We start from the raw sequence: 19,772 nt of genomic DNA, 5'->3' as shown, positions 1-19,772 counted from the left end.
CATCTCTGCCTCCTCTGCGCCCCCCTCCCCCTTGGCTTGGGCAGCAGCCACCCAGAGCACAGGCACCAAGCCCGCCAGCCGAGTTGTCCCTGCTCACCACGGTGCGCGCACATTGTGCTCAGTGGCCCAGGCTAGCCTAGATGTGTGTTTGTGTGTGTGGGGGTGTGTGTGATTTTCCGCCCCCCACATGACGAACTCCGGTTGCGCGTGCCCACAGAGAGGGCTCCGAGTGCCACCTCTGGCACCCGTGCCATAGGTTCGCCATCACTGCTCTAAGCTGCTTCCATGGAGGCAATTTGAAGAGAGGCCCAACAGTTTCTAGTCTGAATCCTATGACTAATTTCCATGTGCACTAGATACTCTCTGCAGCAGAGCATATGTCCTTTTCTCCTAAATTTTATTTCCATTTTAAGGGTGCCCCTTGAAAACCATGGATGTTACACAAATGGAAAATTTGGGGCTCCACAGTGCTGACTATCTAGCACACATGGAACTTGTTCAAAAGATCTGGTAGTCTTAGTAGACCACAAGCTGAACATGAGTCAGCAGTGTGATGCGGCGGCCAAGAAAGCCAATGCGATTTTGGGCTGTATCAATAGGAGTATAGTGTCAAGATCGAGGGATGTAATTGTACCTCTCTATTCTGCACTGGTTAGACACCACCTGGAATACTGTGTATAGTTCTGGGTACCACAATTCAAGAAGGATATTGACAAGCTGGAATGGGTTCAGAGGAGGGCAACCAAAATGGTAAAAGGTCTGGAATCCATGCCCTACAAGGAAAGACTTAGGGAGCTAGGGATGTTTAGTTTGGTGAAGAGAAGGTTCAGAGGTGACATGATAGCCCTGTTTAGATATTTGAAGGGATGTCATGTTGATGAGGGAGCAAGCTTGTTTTCTGCTGCTCCAGAGACTAGGACCAGGAGTAATGGATTCAAGGTAAAGGAAAAGAGATTCCACCTAAACATCAGGAAAAACTTCCTGACAGTAAGGGCTGTTTGACAGTGGAATGTGCTACCTTGGAGTGTGGTGGAGTCTCCTTCTTTGGAGGTTTTTTAAAGAGAGGCTGGATGGCCATCCGTCAGAAGTGCTTTGATTATGTGTTCCTGCATTGCAGCGGGTTGGACTTGATGGCCCTTGGGGTCTCTTCCAACTCTATGATCCAACCCACTTCCATTGCCTTTCCCTGAGGTCCAGAGAAATCCAAGGGATCAGGGGGGTTAGCGGCATCTGTTCAAGACGACTTTACCTTCCAAAGGCAGATTAGACCCAACACCCAAGAAATCTTCCCTCAGGTCATGGGGTGGTAAGCAGCATCCTCTCTCTAAAGTCTTTCAGGAAAAAAATGTAGTCCAAGAACATTACTTAAGGTCTTGCCCGCACCAGTGATGTTTCCTGAAATCAGCCCTGGGTGGCCACCATTTTCCCCACTGCAGCACCAGAAAGCTTTTTTTTTTTTTTTTAAAAAGGTCATTGCTAACAGCACATTATCAATTACTATGCAGTGTCTGGGTTTACGGGAAATAGTGACTGATGGAGGGAAGTGTGCAGAAAACTCTTGTGCAGAAGCTGCTTCCAACGCTATACCCTTTTCAGCAAAAAGAACTGAGTAGAATCTTTCACTTCATCCACCACATACTGGACTGTCTTTGTTTCAGCATGCTCCACTGGGGTCCCACTGCCTGATCCAATTGGAGCATTCTGAAACAAAGATGGTCTGGTCGCCACATCTCAAAAAGGACATCGAAGAGATAGAAAAAGTGCAGAGAAGGGCAACGAGGATGATTGAGGGACTGGAGCACCTTCCCTATGAGGAGAGGCTGCAGCGTTTGGGACTCTTTAGTTTGGAGAGGAGGCGTCTGAGGGGGGATATGATTGAAGTCTATAAAATTATGCATGGGGTAGAAAATGTTGACAGGGAGAAATTTTTCTCTCTTTCTCACAATACTAGAACCAGGGGGCATCCATTGAAAATGCTGGGGGGGGGGAAGAATTAGGACTAATAAAAGGAAACACTTCTTCATGCAACGTGTGATTGGTGTTTGGAAGATGCTGCCACAGGAGGTGGTGATGGCCACTAACCTGGATAGCTTTAAAAGGGGCTTGGACAGATTTATGGAGGAGAAGTCTATCTATGGCTGCCAATCTTGATCCTCCTTGATCTGAGATTGCAAATGCCTTAGCAGACCAGGTGCTCAGGAGCAGCAGCAGCAGCAGCAGAAGGCCATTGCTTTCACCTCCTGCATGTGAGCTCCCAAAGGCCACTGCGAGTAGCAGAGTGCTGGACTAGAGATGGACCCTGGTCTGATCCAGCAGGCTAGTTCTTATTTTCTTATGGTCCAGCAGGTGGCAGTTCTTTTTGTCAAAAAGGGTGTAATAACTCTTCATTTATAGTGGTAATGAACACAGAATGGAGAAACCTCACTAAGTACCCTGTTTCCCTGAACAAGACATCCCCTGAAAATAAGACGTAGTAGAGGTTTTGCTGAAGTGCTAAATATAAAGCATCCCCCGAAAGTAAGACATAGCAAAGGTTTTGTTTGGAAGCATGCCCGTCAAACAGTACACCAGAGCATGCAACTGTGGAGCGGAAGAAATAAGACATCCCCTGAAAATAAGACATAGCACATCTTTGGGAGCAAAAATTAATATAAGACACTGTCTTATTTTCGGGGGAACACGGTAGGCACCTGCTATGCTGAACTATTTTCAAAGAGCCTCGCCTTTTCTACACAAATCGTTTAGAACATCTGCAGAACGTTTTCAATCTCCCACATTACCATGATGTTTGTCCACACTCAGCTCCTCCAAACATTTCTTTTGTTGTTGTTGATCCACTGATTTGGTGCCTCATCAAGCTGTGGAATCATTGCGGCATATAATCCTGAGTTTATTCATAAGTAAAATTACCCTGCACACAAGAGAAATGGCAGGAAGAAAATCTGTTGAATCATCGCTTCGTGTTATTGTGGGTTTACTCACAAGTATCTTTACTCGCACGTAAGAGGACATGAAAGGGGGAGAGGAGTGGGGAAAACAGTCAAAAAACATAAAATGCATGAAATGATGAAAAACCAAGAGGTGAGGGGGAGAGGAGTGAGGTGAGGGACACGAAAAAATGGAAGGCCAGGCTCTGAGGGGAAAATTGAGCAAGATCACAGGGCTTAAGAAACAGACCAGCTTTTTGGCGGGAAATTTAAAATGTTTCAAGAATCCCTCGCTGCAAGGGAAGTTGGCTTAAAAACAGTTCAGCCCCAAAAATTGTTGTAAAAGGTTTTACAAAGACAATGGATTAAAAGGAAAATGAAATGTGTGGGACAAATGAGGGGGAAATGAAGTGCGAAACACCTCTGAGGAAACTATTATAGTCCCAGAAATGTTTTAAATGACATCTGTGGAAAAGGCCTCTATCAGGAATAGAAACATCAATTCCATGCATTGTGAAGTGGCTCCAGTTATGCTGCTGCTGACGGGAAGGAATTGGATCTACTTTTTTTTGAAGGGAGGGGGCAAAAATTCAAATGGATGGTCCACATATATTATATACATATTTTTTTCTTTGTATAATCTGCTGCTGGTGGTCTCCTCTGTATGCAGCCCAGAGCAGGTGTCCCCTTGGCTCCTCTAGATCTGCTCCTGCTCACAGGTAGCCCAAGTCAGAAGGAAGCAGAAACAGGCTAAGAAACTGGGTCCATGGTATGGAGGGTGGGATGGGCAATGCTGACTCGCAGGGCACTGCCATTACTGGAAAACTGGGGCGGGGGAGGACACATGAGATATGCTGCCCCCCAAATTTACAGCTATAGTTTACAACCCCCATGTGCAGTGGTGGGATCCAAAAATTTTAGTAACAGGTTCCCATGGTGGTGGGATTCAAACAGTGGCGTAAGCCATGTCCTGGGACTGGGGTCACGAGTCGCGGGGGAATGGCCGGACATTCTGGGGGCGGGGCATTAATAATTTCTCTGTTACTGTAAAAAACTCTTACTGTAAAAAAAAAGTTCCTAATTTCCAGCTGGTATCTTTCTGTCCATAATTTAAACTCATTATAGCAAGTCCTGTCGTCTACTGCCAACAGAAACAACTACTTCTTCTCTAATTGACTGCCTGTCAAATACTTTCAAATACTTAATTTTGTTTCTAGAAATCAAAAGAAGGATACCTTCCTTAAACAAGGAACTTAACCATATTTCTAAAAGGTTTTTAAAACAGCCCAACAGGGAGAATTATCCCATTTTCTACCTTCGCTAACCAGTCACATAGGAAACAACAGGACTTTATGATTTTTGGACCTAATGAAATTTCTAATGGAAAAGCAGACCCAATTAGTAACCCCCTCTCGGCACACACAAATAATTAGTAACCCACTCTCGGGAACTGGTGAGAACCTGCTGGATCCCACCTCTGCCCATGTGTTTTCAGCCATCTGAGAACACTGGTCAGGCATGTTCTGCATTGTCTTAAAGGAATAGGAAACATAGCAGAAGGAAGCACCAAACTCAGCCCTATATTTAAGTGACAACAGTGCCACCCAGAGGGGAAATCTGAGAATGCCATTTCCAGGAACCTCCCAACATTTTGTGACCAGACCTAGCCAAAGGGCAGCCGTTTTGCAGAGGCGCCCAGTCCAGCACCTGTCCCCAAAATTCCGAATGGGCCCACTGGTTCAACCAGACTAGGGATCCTTGTAAAACAGTAACTTTTGCAAGCCATTGCCCTGGAATGAGAATATACAAAGAGTCCTTCCTGTTAGTTTTGGCCCAGCTCTCTAATCTGTCCAAGTAATTTTGAATTCTGACCCTGTCCTCTGGGATATTAGCTACCCCTCCTTGTACCTGAGGAGCTGAGAGCTGAGGTAAAACTCACCCTACAAGCCAGCAAATTGCTCCTTTCAGCAAGAATGGTCGGGAGCACTCAGAGGCTCAACCGGAGTGAAGCCCAAGACCCAAATCAGTCTTGAGGCTCAAAAGAATGCAAGGTTTTTCCTGCTACCTGTTATGCAGAAATGAGATAGCAGTGGCTGTAAGGCTGCCAACTGCCTTGAGTCACATCCTTTTAATAGACAGTTCAGTGACATGTCATCTCCATGCCATAAAAAGCTTCAGCTGCCTATTTCTACACAATTAAGTCATTAAAGTGGCAGAACTTTTTTTTTTTGAGTCCAGGCCTATTGGGAACTTTACTTCACATAAGTGCTACAGCTGACTCTCTGCCTCTCATGTAGTAGTTGTGAAATATAAAGGAACCTACTGCCCACCCCCCCTACTCCCCAAAAGGCAGAGGGCCTACTGTAAACCATTGTTATTTTGAAAAGCACAAAAAAAACCTGGGAGCTTCTCCTCATAAGTGGCTGCTGCTCTCCTTTTCCTTTCCTTTAGCAAAGCCTGACATTAAATCTGTGTTCTTCTGATATTTCCCAAAGGTGATTCAGGTGCAAGTACTTGAGATAAAGAATCATTAAGGGAGGGAGGGGAAGGTTGGGGAGAAGTGACTTCCTTAGAAGTGGAGAGCTGTGGAGACTGAGGGAGAGAAGGTGGTATCTATGGAGCAAAGGAAACGTAGAAGAAAGAAACACCGAAAGGGGAAACCCATGGCAGGTATGAGGAGGTGACCTGAGATTGCAAATGCCTTAGCAGACCAGGTGCTCAGGAACAGCAGCAGCAGAAGGCCATTGTTTTCACATCCTGCATGTGAGCTCCCAAAGGCACCTGGTGGGCCACTGCAAGTAGCAGCGTGCTGGACTAGATGGACTCTGGTCTGATCCAGCAGGATGTTTCTCATGTTATTATGTTCTCAATGTGCAACAGTATAGTTATAAAGTTCGCATGATTTAAAGGCTGGTTCTAAAAGGGTTTGTTTTGTTTCTCTATTGTTTGATTACTTATAAATACATTTGTTTGTCCTGCTCTTTCCTCCGAGGTGCTCAGAGCAGCATATGTAGCTCTTAATGAGAGCCAGCATGGTTTAGTGGTTAAGAGCAAGTGCACTCCAATCTGGAGAACTGGGTTTGATTCCCCGCTCTGCCACTTGAGCTGCGGAGGCTTATCTGGTGAACCAGATTAGCTTGTGCACTCCAACACATGCCAGCTGGGTGACCTTGGGCTAGTCACAGTTCTTTGGAGCTCTCTCAGCCCCACCTACCTTACAGGGTGTTTGTTGTGAGGGGGGAAGGGAAAGGAGATTGTAAGTCCCTTTGAGTCTCCTTACAGGAGAGAAAGGGGGGATATGAATCCAAATTTTCTTCTTTGTCTATTAGGTAAAGCAAGAAAGGAGAATGCAGAAGTTCAGATGTAACCAAAATATCTCTGTCTCTCTCTCTTTCTCTCACCCCCACCCTCCCACTCTTCTGCAGTAGACACATGGGAATCGGTAAAGTCAGAAAAAAGTTTGGCGGACATGATACAATTAGCTCACAAGTACATGGTAAGATTTTCTTTCTTTCTGTGTTAGGTGTGTGTATCGTGTGCTGTCAAGTCATTTCCAATTTAAGGCAACACTATGAATTAATGTTGTCCAAAATGTCCTATCATTAACCAAATGTCCTTGGCTAAGGTCTTGCGTACTGAAGGCCTTGGCTTCCTTGACTGAGTCAATCCATGTCATGTCACGTCTTCTTGTTTTCCTAACTGACTTCAACTTTTCTTAACATTGTTGTCATTTCCAGTGAGTCTTATCTTCTCATGATGTGCAAAATACTGTTTTAAAAAAAGTCTTGGCTGATAACTGGTCTGTTTGTGACATTGGGAGGAATCCTAAGCAAGTCTGTTCAGAAGCAAACCCCATATTATTCAGTGGGTCTTTCTCCCTAGGAAGTGTTGCATTTAAATAGGACCAGGGAAAAGCTATTGCAAGAAATTGGCCGGGAGCCATTTCATCAGCTGCCCACTGCTTTCAATTGCATTGGCCTGTCACCTATGTTTGCCTGAAGTTTTCATTAAAATGCTGTTTGCCGTGATTTTCCGTAGGAATCCCTTAAATTTTATGATGAAACCTGGCTGCTGTGATAGCTCCTATGCAAGACAAGCAGAGCTGCATCATGTACATTTCCTGTTTTCCATCCTGCGACTTTGTGTGCTCCCCAGATTGTACCCCCGCGGTGCAGTGACTCTCTCAAGAACCTCATGGAGGGCTGCAGTGAGAGAGAGGAATTGGTGAACCCCTAGCACAGGGGTCGGCAATCTTTACCACCCAAAGAGCCATTTGGACCCGTTTTCCATGGCCCCGAAGATCTACCGAGCTGGATAGGTGGCTCCGCTCCGATTCGACCCCTCCACTCACCTTTCCTTCCAGCCCTGGGAGGCGGAGGCGCTGGGCAGGGAAACCCCCTCTGCCCAACGGAGCTGGCAGTCACCTGCTTTGTGGGGCAGAGGCGGGATGGCGGCCACAGCCTGCCCAGTGCCGCCGCCTCTCGTGCTGCGGGAGGCAGCAGTGCCAGGCAGGGAAACCCCCTCTGCCCGATAGAGCAGGCAGCTGCCTGAGCCGGGGGGGGGGGCGGGGGGGGCAGCGGCTGCGGCCTGCCTGGTGCCGCCACTTCTCACGCTGCAGGAGGCAGAGATATCGGGCAGGGAAACCCCCTCTTCCCAATGGAGCAGGTAGCTGCCTGCTCCGTGGGGCAGAGGGGGGATGGCGGCTGCGGGGATGGCAGAGGGGGGATGGCGGCTGCTCTGGAGGGACACGTCTACCCTCCCACCTCCAGGGGTCGGAGGGCAACATGGGACCCCTGCCCTAGCATTATCTATCTAAGGGGACCCTTAGAGTTCATAATTACAACTAAACTCCAGATTGCAAAAATGAGTATCCCTGGAGAAAAAAGCAGATTTAGAGAGGGCAGAGTCTATGGTATACCATAAATTCTAGGTGAAATAACTCCCTGCACCATCCACAAATTTCCAGGAATTTCCTAGGAGATTTGCCAGAACTGGTGGTAACTCTGGGATATTGGACCTGAGGTTACCAGTTCAACACTCCCAAAAATCCTTTTTCTGACTCCAGCTTTATTTGTAAAGAGAGCCCAGGAAGAAGTCCTCTTTTGTCCCCCCGTCCCCCCCCCCCCCCGCCGACCCCAACCAAGGATTCTTCTTTCCTTTCCAGCTAGCTAGCTAAACAATTGAAACAATTGAAAGGCCCTGTGCACTAGCAAAAAATCTGTTTTCAGACATGCAAAAACATACCCTCCTGCTGCCCAAATCCATTATAATATGTAGTGTATTTCAAAGATACTTTAGAGCTGTTAGCCTCAAGGTGGTGGCTTGGGGAACTCCTACTAAGATAACTGATCTCCAGGCAACCAAGAACAGTGCCTCTGCTTTGGAAAGTTGACTATATGACATTATACTGCACTGAAGTCATTCCCCTCCCCAAACCCTGCCCTCTTCAGGCTCCACCCAAATGTCCAGGTATTTCCTAATTAGCTGTGGTTGAGAGCCAGCGTGGTGTAGCGGTTAAGAGCAGGTGGATTCTAATCTGGAGAACCAGGATTGATTCCCCACTCCTCCACCTGAGTGGCAGAGTGAACCAGATCTGGTGAACCAGATGTGTTTCTGCACTCCTGCATTCCTGCTGGGTGACCTTTTGGCTAGTCACAGTTCTTCAGAACTCTCTCAGCCCCACCTGCCTCACAAGATGTCTGTTGTGGGGAATGGAAGGGAAAGGAGCTTGTAAACCACCTTGAGTCTCCTTATAGGAAAGAAAGGTGGGATATAAATCCAAACTCTTCTTCTTAAATGTTATTCCTAAAACTATGGCAGTATTATCAGTGACTTGTTATAAACTTAAACTTAGAAGGCTGTGGTGAGGCATGTTCTGATAATATTGCTGTAATTTAGAAAAGTATGACAAGTAACTGCAACCAATGCTCTTTGATGCACTGTGGGCTTTTGGGGTAGCTTCATCTTTTAGTGTATCTAAGAACTGACCTCGAAGCTTTAACAATCATTCTTGGCAATGTGAATATAAGGACAACTGCCAGGAAGCAGAATAGATACCAGTAAGTGAACAAAATTACATACGCTTGGTGTTTACCAGTTTCTGTTTCTCTTGCTCATAGCAGAAGTGCAAAGTGGAGTCCAGTACTGATTCCGAATCTGACGCTAATGCAGAGGTAATGTATGTAGCTGTTTCAACATTAAAAATTATAGTTCTGTTACTATGCCTGTTGGACCCAGGTGCACAAAGACAGATGGTGTGATTTCAGACTGCAAAGATCACTTTAAAAAATAGGTATATGTTGCTCGGTACTAAAAACAGAAAATGAGCAGACTGAGAAAAGGGATGGACTAGAACTCTTTCACTTGGTATGTTAGTTTTCCATGTGTCGGGAGGTTTTCTCCATGTAGGGGTAGCATTCTGGAGTGATCCTGTCCTCCTGTAGTCTAAAATGTTACCTGCCAGCTTGGTATAGTGGTTAAGAGCAGCAGACTGTGATCTGGCAAACCAGGTTTGATTCCCACTCCTCCACCTGAGCAGCAGACTCTTATCAGTGGACTGGTGAATTGGGTTAGTTTCCCAGCTCCTGCACATGAAATCTGCTGGGTGACCTTGGTCTAGCCACAATTATCTTTGATCCCTCTCAGCTTCACCTACCTCACAAGGTGTCTGCTATGGAGAGAGGAAGGGAAAGAGTCTGTAAGCTGTTTTCAGACTACAGGAGAGGAAGGGGGAGTCTGAATCCAAATTCCTCCTCTTCTTGTTCTGTTATTTCAATCCATTGTCATTCCACCTGTCCTGCAAGGCTGTCTTCACACTAAACCAGTGGTGGGATCCAAAAATTTTAGTAACAGGTTCCCATGGTGGTGGTGGGATCTCAAACATGTGGCCTAGCATGATGGGACTGGGGCCCGGGGGTCACCGATCAAAGGGGCGGGGCGGGGCATTCCGGGGGTGGGGCGTTAATAATTTCTCTGTTACTGTAAAAAACTCTTACTGTAAAAAAAAAGTTCCTAATTTCCAGCTGGTATCTTTCTGTCCATAATTTAAACTCATTATAGCAAGTCCTATCATCTACTGCCCACAGAAACAACTACTTCTCCTCTAATTGACTGCCTGTCAAATACTTAATACTTTCAAATACTTAATTTTGTTTCTAGAAATCAAAAGAAGGATACTTTCCTTAAACAAGGAACTTTATCATATTTTTAAAACATGTTTTTAAAACAGCCCAACAGGGAGAATTATCCCATTTTCTACCTTCGCTAAACAGCCACATAGGAAACAACAGGACTTTATGATTTTTGGACCTAATGGAATTTCTAACGGAAAAGCAGACCCAATTAGTAACCCCCTCTCGGCACACACAAATAATTAGTAACCCACTCTCGGGAACTGGTGAGAACCTGCTGGATCCCACCTCTGCATTAAACGTATATTCGAAACATTCCATAACTGTAGTGGCAGGTCTAACATTTGCTCTTAAATTGTATGGGTTGTGTCCTATGGATGAGTTCTGTGTGCGCTAGATGGACTCTGCCACAGATCATGCGTCCACAAGATTGGTGAGCCCTTGCACAAACAGAAGTGCTATCGTAAGACAGAGAGAGTGCTCTGTGCCAGAAGTTATGAAAATAATAAGCAAGTTGCCACTACACAAAACGTAAATTATTTTTGTTTAAGTCTCACAATTAAAAATGCTTAACCATTAACTTCATGGATTAACATACAAAATCTTCATACAATTAACTCTATTTCTAAACTTGCAACAAATATCCAAGCAATGCTACTTTTGCAAACAACTTTTCAAAAATCCAAGCAGTACTACTTGATGAGGTTTCAAAATCCTTCCTTGTTTCTCAGTTGCTTCCTTAGAAGTCTGTCACTTTAAATCACCCAGTAGCATCTTAACTGCTTCCGCAGAAGTCTTTCACATTTTTAACCCCGACTTCTACACCAAGCATAAAAATGAAGTTTTTAAATAAAAAACCCTATGATTAATACATGACAATTCCAATACATTTATTACTCACAAGGTGACAATGGTAATATTTACCCAAGTGAGTATTCAGTCAAACATGACGGACTGGGCTGAGTCAGTCACAAAGTCTCTCACAAATATTAGTGCTTAGCATTTTCCCCACTCTCTGTTTATAGCTGTTAGTCCTTAATTAGTCCTTAACTATCTTCTGTACTTCTAACCTAAGAATGTTACAGATTAGAAGAAGGAAACACTTCTTCACGCAACGTGTGATTGGTGTTTGGAATATGCTGCCACAGGATGTAGTGATGGCCACTAACCTGGATAGCTTTAAAAGGGGCTTGGACAGATTTATGGAGGAGAAGTCGATTTATGGCTACCAATCTTGATCCTCCTTGATCTGAGATTGCAAAGGCCTTAACAGACCAGGTGATCGGGAGCAACAGCTGCAGAAGGCCATTGCTTTCACATCCTGCATGTGAGCTCCCGAAGGCACCAGGTGGGCCACTGCGAGTAGCAGAGAGCTGGACTAGATGGACTCTGGTCTGATCCAGCTGGCTTGTTCTTATGTTCTTAAGCTCCATCACACTGTTTAATTTTTGTGAGTTTTTTTGGGGGGTGGAGGAGCTAGATTCTAAATGAGTATAATCTGATAAAACCCTTTACTCCATAGTCCAGTGGACAATTGTTAGTGAGGAGATTGTTTGTACTTATTCAATGTGTTTCTAACATTAATCAGTCATTAACTGAGAATTCTATGGAAGCTCCGTATGATGCGGATGTCTGAAATTCAGTCTTGCCTAAAACAGGTTCCATGGAACAGTTCCTTTCCAGGAGGATCTCTTGAGAAAACTACTTACAAAAAACTTCAAGTAAGTTTGCAATTTCGATTTATTTTGTTAATAAAATTGTATTATGCGTTTCACTTGAAACTGTACCAAAAAGCAAACATAATTTATGTCTGGTCTCAGAAGGGGTGGGTGGGAATTATTCTCCCACTCCAAAAAGCAAAAACAAAACTGGAATTCGGAGGCACTCAATTAAATTGATGAGCAACGAAGGGCAGACAAAAGGAAGTACTTCATATGACATAATGTGGAACTCATTGCCACAGGACGTATTGATGACCATACAAGGGGATTAGTCAAATGTATCAAAGATAAGTCAATTGACTGTTAACTGTGATTGCTGAATACAATCTCTGCATTCGAAGACATCATATTTCTGAATAATCAATTTATTTTTATTTATTCAGACCCAAAGCAGGAACTTATATCCTCCTGCTCTCTATTATAAATACTCACAACCCTGTGAAGTGGCTAGACTGTGTATAACTGGTCCAAAATCACCCAGCACGCTTCCATGGCAGTGTGGTGATTTGAACCTGGATGACTTTCTCATCTGACACTGACCACTACACCATACTACCACCTCTGTTCTTCGGCTGGGGGTCTTCCAGGGCATGTGCTCAGCCATTATGGGAAACAGGATGTTGGACTTGACAGATCACTGGTTTGATCCAGCATGGCTGCTGTTAGGTATTTATTTCCTTATTAGTAAAATCCGCCCCTCAAGCCACACCAGCATTATTGTATCCTAAGTCTTTATAGAATGCTAATACAACTTCTTTCTCTTGAGCCACGATGGCTAGAAACTTTAAATGTTTAGTAATCTGTTAGATCTTATAGTATAAATGTAACCTCTATCTGTGGGTTCTGTGGGGCAGAACTTGGAATGAGTTTGCAACAACAATTTTTAAAAACAAAATGGTTTACTTTCATAACATATAACATCTAACGTCAACATTTAACATCACATTTCAAGGTTTTGTTCAGGTTGCATTTTCAAGTCCTTATATTTACAGTCTACTGATACTGCCAAGTCCATTTCTTCTTTGCAAGTGGGTTGGCTCCTGAAGACTCCAAGGGCTTGGTGAACAGGATTCAACATGGTGAAGGTTTCCAGGAGAACTCTCGCCCATTACAACCACAAAAAGAAACCCTGAAACAATAAACTCCAACATTTACAACATAGCAAAAATAAACAACTACCTTCCCAGTAGTTCCCAACAATATTGCAGTTTACCTTAACAAGGTGTTAAGGGCTTATACAACCAAGGTCCGAGTCTGGTAGCCTTGTCTCCTCCAACTACATGAGGTCTGCTGCAGCCTCTTGCTGCTTTGGGTCTCCACCCCTTTCTGGGTCAACCCATTCTGAGCATGGGGGTTACATAAACAGACTGTCCTGTTTCTATCCAGATGTTTGTGTTGGAACTTTCTAACGTTTTGTGGAAACCTGCAACAGTTTGAGATTAGATGGAACCCACATGGCAGCCATTTTGTGATTGGACTCACCTACCCTCTGGCAGCCATTTTGTTATAGTGCAGTGATGGCGAACCTTTTCGAGACCAAGTGCCCAACCTGCAACCCAAAACCCACTTATTTATCGCAAAGTGCCAACACAGCAATTTAACCTCAATACTGAGGTTTTAGTATAGAAAAAATGGTTTGCTCCAAGGCACGCATTACTTGGGAGTAAGCTTGGTGGTAGTCGGTGGCTTTGCTTTGAAGCAATTATGCAACGCTTCGAATGGGTGAATCACAACCCTAGGAGGGTTTACTCAGAAGCAAGCCCCATTGCCAGCAACCGAGCTTACTCCCAGGTAAAGGATCATGCTTTAGTTCTTTCCATGACTATCAGTAGGGTTTAACAGTGCTTCCCCAAAACTAGGTCTTAGGTTTAGTGCTAATAATCTCCCTGAAATAATTGCACTATTATCACATGACGAACTCTGTGCATGCATGCCCACAGAGAGGGCTCTGAGTGCCACCTCTGGCACCCGTGCCATAGGTTCGCCACCACTGTTATAGTGCCCAGGTTAGTTTTCAAAATTTCAAGTCAACCCACAGTTTCAATCAGGTTGGGGAGCCCAGAGTAGACAGTACCTATCTTGAGAGCCCTGTAGTCTATTTCAATAGAAGGCAATTCCATGTCAACTGATTTGATAGCATCAGCATAGAGCTGTTTGTGGTCTTAAGAGCTGTTGACTGTCCCAGTTATAAATGAAAAAAAAATCCAATTGTGTCTGTTGCTTTAGTTTCTGGATCCTTATGACGGTGACTATGAAGAACTCTCTGACACCTCTGACTGTAGTGTAGATTCACTTGCTGAGGCATGTCCTGGGAGCGGGGTCTCCCTGAAGCATCTCATCCCTGAAAGTCTGTCTGTAAAAGAGAATGTTTCTCCAAAACATCAAGAGTTCGTCTTTGCACCACCGTATTGGGGAGTCTCTACATCAGTCACTCACGAGACCGATTGCACAAATTCAAGAGATAACTTAATGTTCACGGAACATGCCACAGAAGACGACGGGAAGTGTTTGCCTTCGAGACTCTCCCAGGAAGTTGAACCAGGCGAAACTGCTAGCGTATTTCAGCTGAAAACTGAACCTTCTTGGTTCATACAACACGATTCTTCCGAATGTGGCAGATTCTCTGAAAATGTGCCTTCCGTACTGCAGCCTGTTGTAAGATTGAGTGACAAAAGAGTGTGTGACAATGCAGCCATCAAACGAAAACAAGGGCAGCCCATTCCAGAGTGTGCCGGGGAAAGACTAAGAAAGAAATTGCGAGCAACTTGATATACTGATGACACACTTCCACGTAAATGTAATTGGGGGTAGGGGGGAAAGGCTGTTGCTGACCTGGTGTTATCTGCTGGAAATCCTTAGTGCTCATAACGTTGGTTGAACCTTAAAAACTGCTTTGTGCTGCATTTCTTCTTCTGCTAGAGCATGATTCAAAAGACACAATGCAAATGTTTTCTGCAACCCTGAACTTAACGAATGATGTACTTCGTCCCCCGGGGAGGGTGCAGTCTTAAGGAAGACTGGGCTTCATAAACCACCTTTTCTCCACTGGGCTAAGAGGAAGGCTGATAGCCCTTCAACTCCTAATATTGAGGACTTCCCAGGAAAGAGTGCGGTGAACTACGTGTGGACCTTATTTCACAACTTAGTACTTCATTGAATAAACTGGCATGACATCTGCTTATTTTGGTATTCTTGCCTTATAGCGCCTCTTTTTGGGGGAGTACATGCAAAATCATACCTTCTGGAGCCAACCAATACAATTTGTAACATGCCAAACTTGACAGCGGTTTGTTTTTCACTGTTGACTCCGTACCTTCCCGGGCCCTCCATGATACCAGACACCTCCCATGCTGAAAGTTGTTTTTCTTCATAATGACCTCACCTGTCCAAGCTGTATTGCTGAGGCACACACCTGCATGTCTGAAGGTATCTTTGCAAGCTCACTAATGGTGACTGGGAAACATTTCCCTGCTTCCGTTAATGTACATTACCATGGCTGATTCCATACCCTCCCCGCGAGGTTATGGAAAACATTGGAACCCTTCTTTTCTGCATTACCCACCTGGTTTCTGAAAAGGAGCAGCAGTGGCGTGGTGGCTAAGAGCAGTGGCTAAGAGCAGGTGTACTCTGATCTGGAGGAACCGGGTTTGATTCCCAGCTCTGCCGCTTGAGTTGTGGAGGCTTATCTGGGGAATTCAGATTGGCCTGTACACTCCCACACACGCCAGCTGGGTGACCTTGGGCTAGTCACAGCTTTTCGGAGCTCTCTCAGCCCCACCTACCTCACAGGGTGTTTGTTGTGAGGGGGGAAGGGCAAGGAGATTGTAAGCCCCTTTGAGTCTCCTGCAGGAGAGAAAGGGGGGATATAAATCCAAACTCTTCTTCTTCTTGTTGTGGAAGGCGAGGGTACCTTTTTTCCTTCCTTCGGTAGGGCACCTAGAGGTGTTCCAACACATTTATACACAGGCTTGTGAAACGAACGCGAATATTGACAGGTTTTTCCCATGTTAATTTTAGAGATACATGGTAGGAGCTGTTGGTTCTGGTGGGTTTTCCGGGCTGTGTGGCTGTGGTCTGGTGGATCTTGTTCTTAACGTGTGTGAATCACTCCCTGGACTGATGAGCCCCACCCGCAATACAATACTATGAACCAGATCTTTGCATAACAAGTTCTACCCATACACTTACTGATTGGTTCCCCACCCTGGGACATGGACAATGTATACCCCAAACATTCACTTCTCTCTGGACACAGTGTGTAACAGACTTCCCTCTGTGATACACCTCTGAAGATGCCAGCCACAGATGCAGGCGAAACATTAGGAACAAGATCCACCAGACCACGGCCACACAGCCTGGAAAACCCACCAGAAACAGTTGAATCCGGCCGTGAAAGCCTTTGACAGTAGGAACTGTGAGCCCAAGTAATGCACAGGCAAATAGCCATACATTTCCATAGAAAGATCATTCTGTCTTTACTGCAACAAGTTCAGTGTAATGAATGTCATTTTCCTTTGTTTTATCCTCACTGCCTGTGACATGGGCTGGGCGTATAACTGGTCATAGGATCATAGAGTTGGAAGAGACCAGAAGGGCCATCCAGTCCAACCCCTTCCAGGCAGAAAGAAACAATCAAAGCACTCTGTTTTAAGGAGACTCTACCACCCAGATTTTACCACACATTCCACTGCTGAACTGCCCTTACTGTCAGGAAGTTCTTCCTAATGTTTAGGTGTCTCTGGGGCAGCAGAAAACAAGGCTGCTCTATCTTCAACATGACATCCCTTCAAATATTTAATATATGACTATCGTGTCACCCGTTAATTGTCTGTTCTCCAAAATAAACATACCTAGCTCCCTAAGCCACTCCGCATACACCATGGAATCCAGACCTTTAACTGTTTTGGTCGCCCTCCTCTGGATCTGTTCCACCTTGTCAAAATCCTTCTTGAATTGTGGTGCCCAGAACTAGTCACGGTATTCCAGGCAAGGTCTGACCATTGCAGAGTAGGGTAGTACTTTTATGTCCCTCGATCTAGAACACGCTTTGTGAAGCTGTGCCTCTGACTTCTGAAGCCAATATTACAATAGCATTTTCTCCTGACGTTTCGCCTGCATCTGTGGCTGCCATCTTTAGATAATCTGAATACAGTTTGTTCCTTTTGCAGAACCTTCAAACAACAGATTTCCCACCCTAAAAACCACCCTTCACTCCCTGCTGAAGATTTAAACTGCACTCCATTTAATAGTCTGCAAAACCTTTGTTCTGGCTCTTTAAAACTGAGCTAGGCAACTGTAAAGACACAAAGGCACGAATGGTACATCAAAGTTTTATTTCATTTAAAAGCAAATTCAACAAGAATGCACTTCTCTGCAACCTTCTAAAACCAGTCCTTCCAACCATTTGTCATTTTCAACCACATCCATCCTGCTCCACTGTGCACAACCACCTGACAACTTAACCACATGCCCCACAGTGTTAAAGTAATGCTCTAGAACTGGAATACAGACATACATTTTGACTACTGTTATGCATTAAGCTTTTTATTCAGTACACAAAACAGCCACGCCACGTTCATAGAAGCTCCGAGGATCCCCCTTAGTAGCGATTTCGAAGTCGACTGTGAAAATCAGATCAGCGCGGGTGAAGTTTAGGTAAACCGGGAGAGTCACCTGAAAAGGAAGCGGATTCACAAGATGGTTAGCAGGAGGTGGCACATCAACAGGCAGAAGAGCATGGGAAACTAAAGCACCAGGAACACAGGACTATACAGGCAGATCTTACCACATTAGCCTTTTTGTCCGCATTGGTCTGCTTGATCCAACGCAGCTGAGTTATGGGCAAGACGGTTGAAATAGCATTGGAGAGGGACAGTTTGTTGTTGTTGCAAGTAGCCCCTTGAAGTTTCAGACCTGAGTTGGGAAGAGGAAGAGGTGTTAAAGAGCCTCAATGAAGTACACACAAGAAAGGCTAGTTTGCTAGTTGAGGGCTGGTGACGGATGCTAACTGCATCAAAAGATGACTATGAAACAGACAAGATCTTCGTAGGCAGCTTACATTTCACAGGCAGAGCAGCTGGATACAGCCAGATTAAAAAAACACTCCTGATGTTGGGCCGATCTCAGTAGATGCTGCCAAAAGCGAGTGCGGGGGAATATCGTCCAACCACAAACACGAAGGAGCTGCCGATGATAGCATCTAGCACAGGGGTCTGCAACCTGTGGCTCTCCAGATGTTCATGGACTACAAATCCCATCAGCCCCTGCCAGCATGGCCGCCATCTGGAGAGCCGCAGGTAGCCCCCTGGTCTAGCAAATATTCTGCGTGAGGCCTGCAAGTTCTCAAACTGCTCAAGCCCAACCAGGCAGAAGGACAGCTCCCCCTTAAACCCCAGTGGTTTGGCAGAAGCCCCAGTTCAGGACTGGGCTTGTAGGACCTGTCCGGATCCCTGCTCTGCGTGCTCGCCCTTCATCTGGGAATTAGACTTTAGGGCTCGGAGCCCTGCTGTGAATCTCCGCTGATGGAAGAGATTTTCCTCGGCAGAGTGGGACTCCCTTGCCTGCCACCTCTTGCTGCAAGCTCAAAATGCCTCCCCAAACATTGTTGCTGAGGGACTCCCTCCAAAAAAAACAGCATGACGGGAGAGTCTGATATCTGCAGTGTCTTTTCTGGGGAAGGCTGGGAATCAGGAAAAAGTATCCTCTCCTTCCATCAGTGGAAATTCTCTGTTCATTGGCTATTTAGAATTGGAGGAACCTTTTACTGCGTTGTTTTGCATCCTAGTGAAGCATAACCATATCAGATGTAACCATAGCTGCTGCTGGTTTTTAGCTAAGGCAGCAAATATGGTTTCACATATTGCCCCCCTTTTCAAGATGCAGAGTTCAAATACTTATTGGCAGAAGGATGGCAATTAGCCTTGATAATTTCGGCTGCCTCAGGAAGTGAAACTCCTGTGCACTCGCACAGACTGAGTGGAATCCGGTTTTCTATACAAGCAAGTTACTTTTTGTGTGAAAAACAAAACATTCCTGACTCCTCTTCTCCCACTGATCTGCCTCCCACCCCAATGCTACTTCTGGAGGACAGAGGATCATTAGGAACAGAATGAAAGGAGGTGGGGCCAGTCGATACCCAAGAACAGCATGGAGGAGAGGTGACGGGGAGAGACGTGACCAGAAGATCTGGAAGCTCTAAGAGACAGCATGGTGTAGTGGTTAAGAGCAGGTGGATTCTAATCTGGAGAACCAGGTTTGATTCCCCACTCCTCCACCTGAGTGGCAGAGGCTTATCTGGTGAACCAGGTGTGTTTCCATACTCCTACATTCCTGCTGGGTGACCTTGGGCAAGTCACAGTTGTTTAAAACTCTCTTGACCCCCACCTACCTCACAAGGTATCTGTTGTGGGGAGAGGAAGAGAAAGGAGTTTGTAAGCCACATTGAGCCTCCTTAGAGAAAGGTGGGGTATAAATCCAAGCTCTTCTTCTTCTAGTTGCCAAATTACTTTGCATTTCACATAATGGGGTGTCCCCCCCAACCCCATAACAATCTGGTAATTTCTCAGCATGAGCTTTACCACCCCTTGCTCTTGCCGATGCCACTGACCTGTCACTCCAAAACTGCAGGCGTCCAGGACTGCGTTCTGAGTAGTTGTCACATTGACCTCCAGGCAGAGTTCTTCAAGGGACCAGCTGTTGGCCTGAGCCACATATTGCCTTGTAGCCGTAATGTAGGCCTCGGGCACAAAGAGGCCACCCAAGCACACGTGGATATTCTGTTGAGAAGCAAACACACAACTCAGTTGTTTGATGCCCCTTTGTACAATACAGTCAGCACCAGAGACCTGTAGCCATAGATCCAGCTGGCTTCCTTCCCAATCTCTTATCTTGCCTCATTTGCTTCCCCATCCCTCCAGCTTCCTTCTCTTGTTCTCATTCCTTTGCACCTCTCTTTTCAACCGCTCCTGGGAGCGGTCCACCTCCTCTCTTTTCAA

The 19,772-nt window shown here is 45.4% G+C and overlaps 1 protein-coding gene across 1 annotated transcript in view; it reads right to left on the bottom strand.

The window, feature by feature from the left end:
* Positions 1-17,092: 17,092 nt before the first annotated feature.
* The window catches only part of DYNC1H1 (dynein cytoplasmic 1 heavy chain 1), a 75,878-nt gene continuing 73,198 nt past the window's right edge, over positions 17,093-19,772 (bottom strand). The window contains 3 exon segments of the mRNA XM_048484636.1: positions 17,093-17,451; positions 17,564-17,691; positions 19,385-19,553. Coding sequence (XP_048340593.1) covers positions 17,323-17,451; positions 17,564-17,691; positions 19,385-19,553 — 426 coding nt within the window. The 3' untranslated portion in view covers positions 17,093-17,322.

The sequence above is a fragment of the Sphaerodactylus townsendi genome, linkage group LG02 (assembly GCF_021028975.2).
Source record: "Sphaerodactylus townsendi isolate TG3544 linkage group LG02, MPM_Stown_v2.3, whole genome shotgun sequence".
Classification (NCBI taxonomy): domain Eukaryota; kingdom Metazoa; phylum Chordata; class Lepidosauria; order Squamata; family Sphaerodactylidae; genus Sphaerodactylus; species Sphaerodactylus townsendi.
This window is presented reverse-complemented; position numbering and strand designations above follow the sequence as displayed.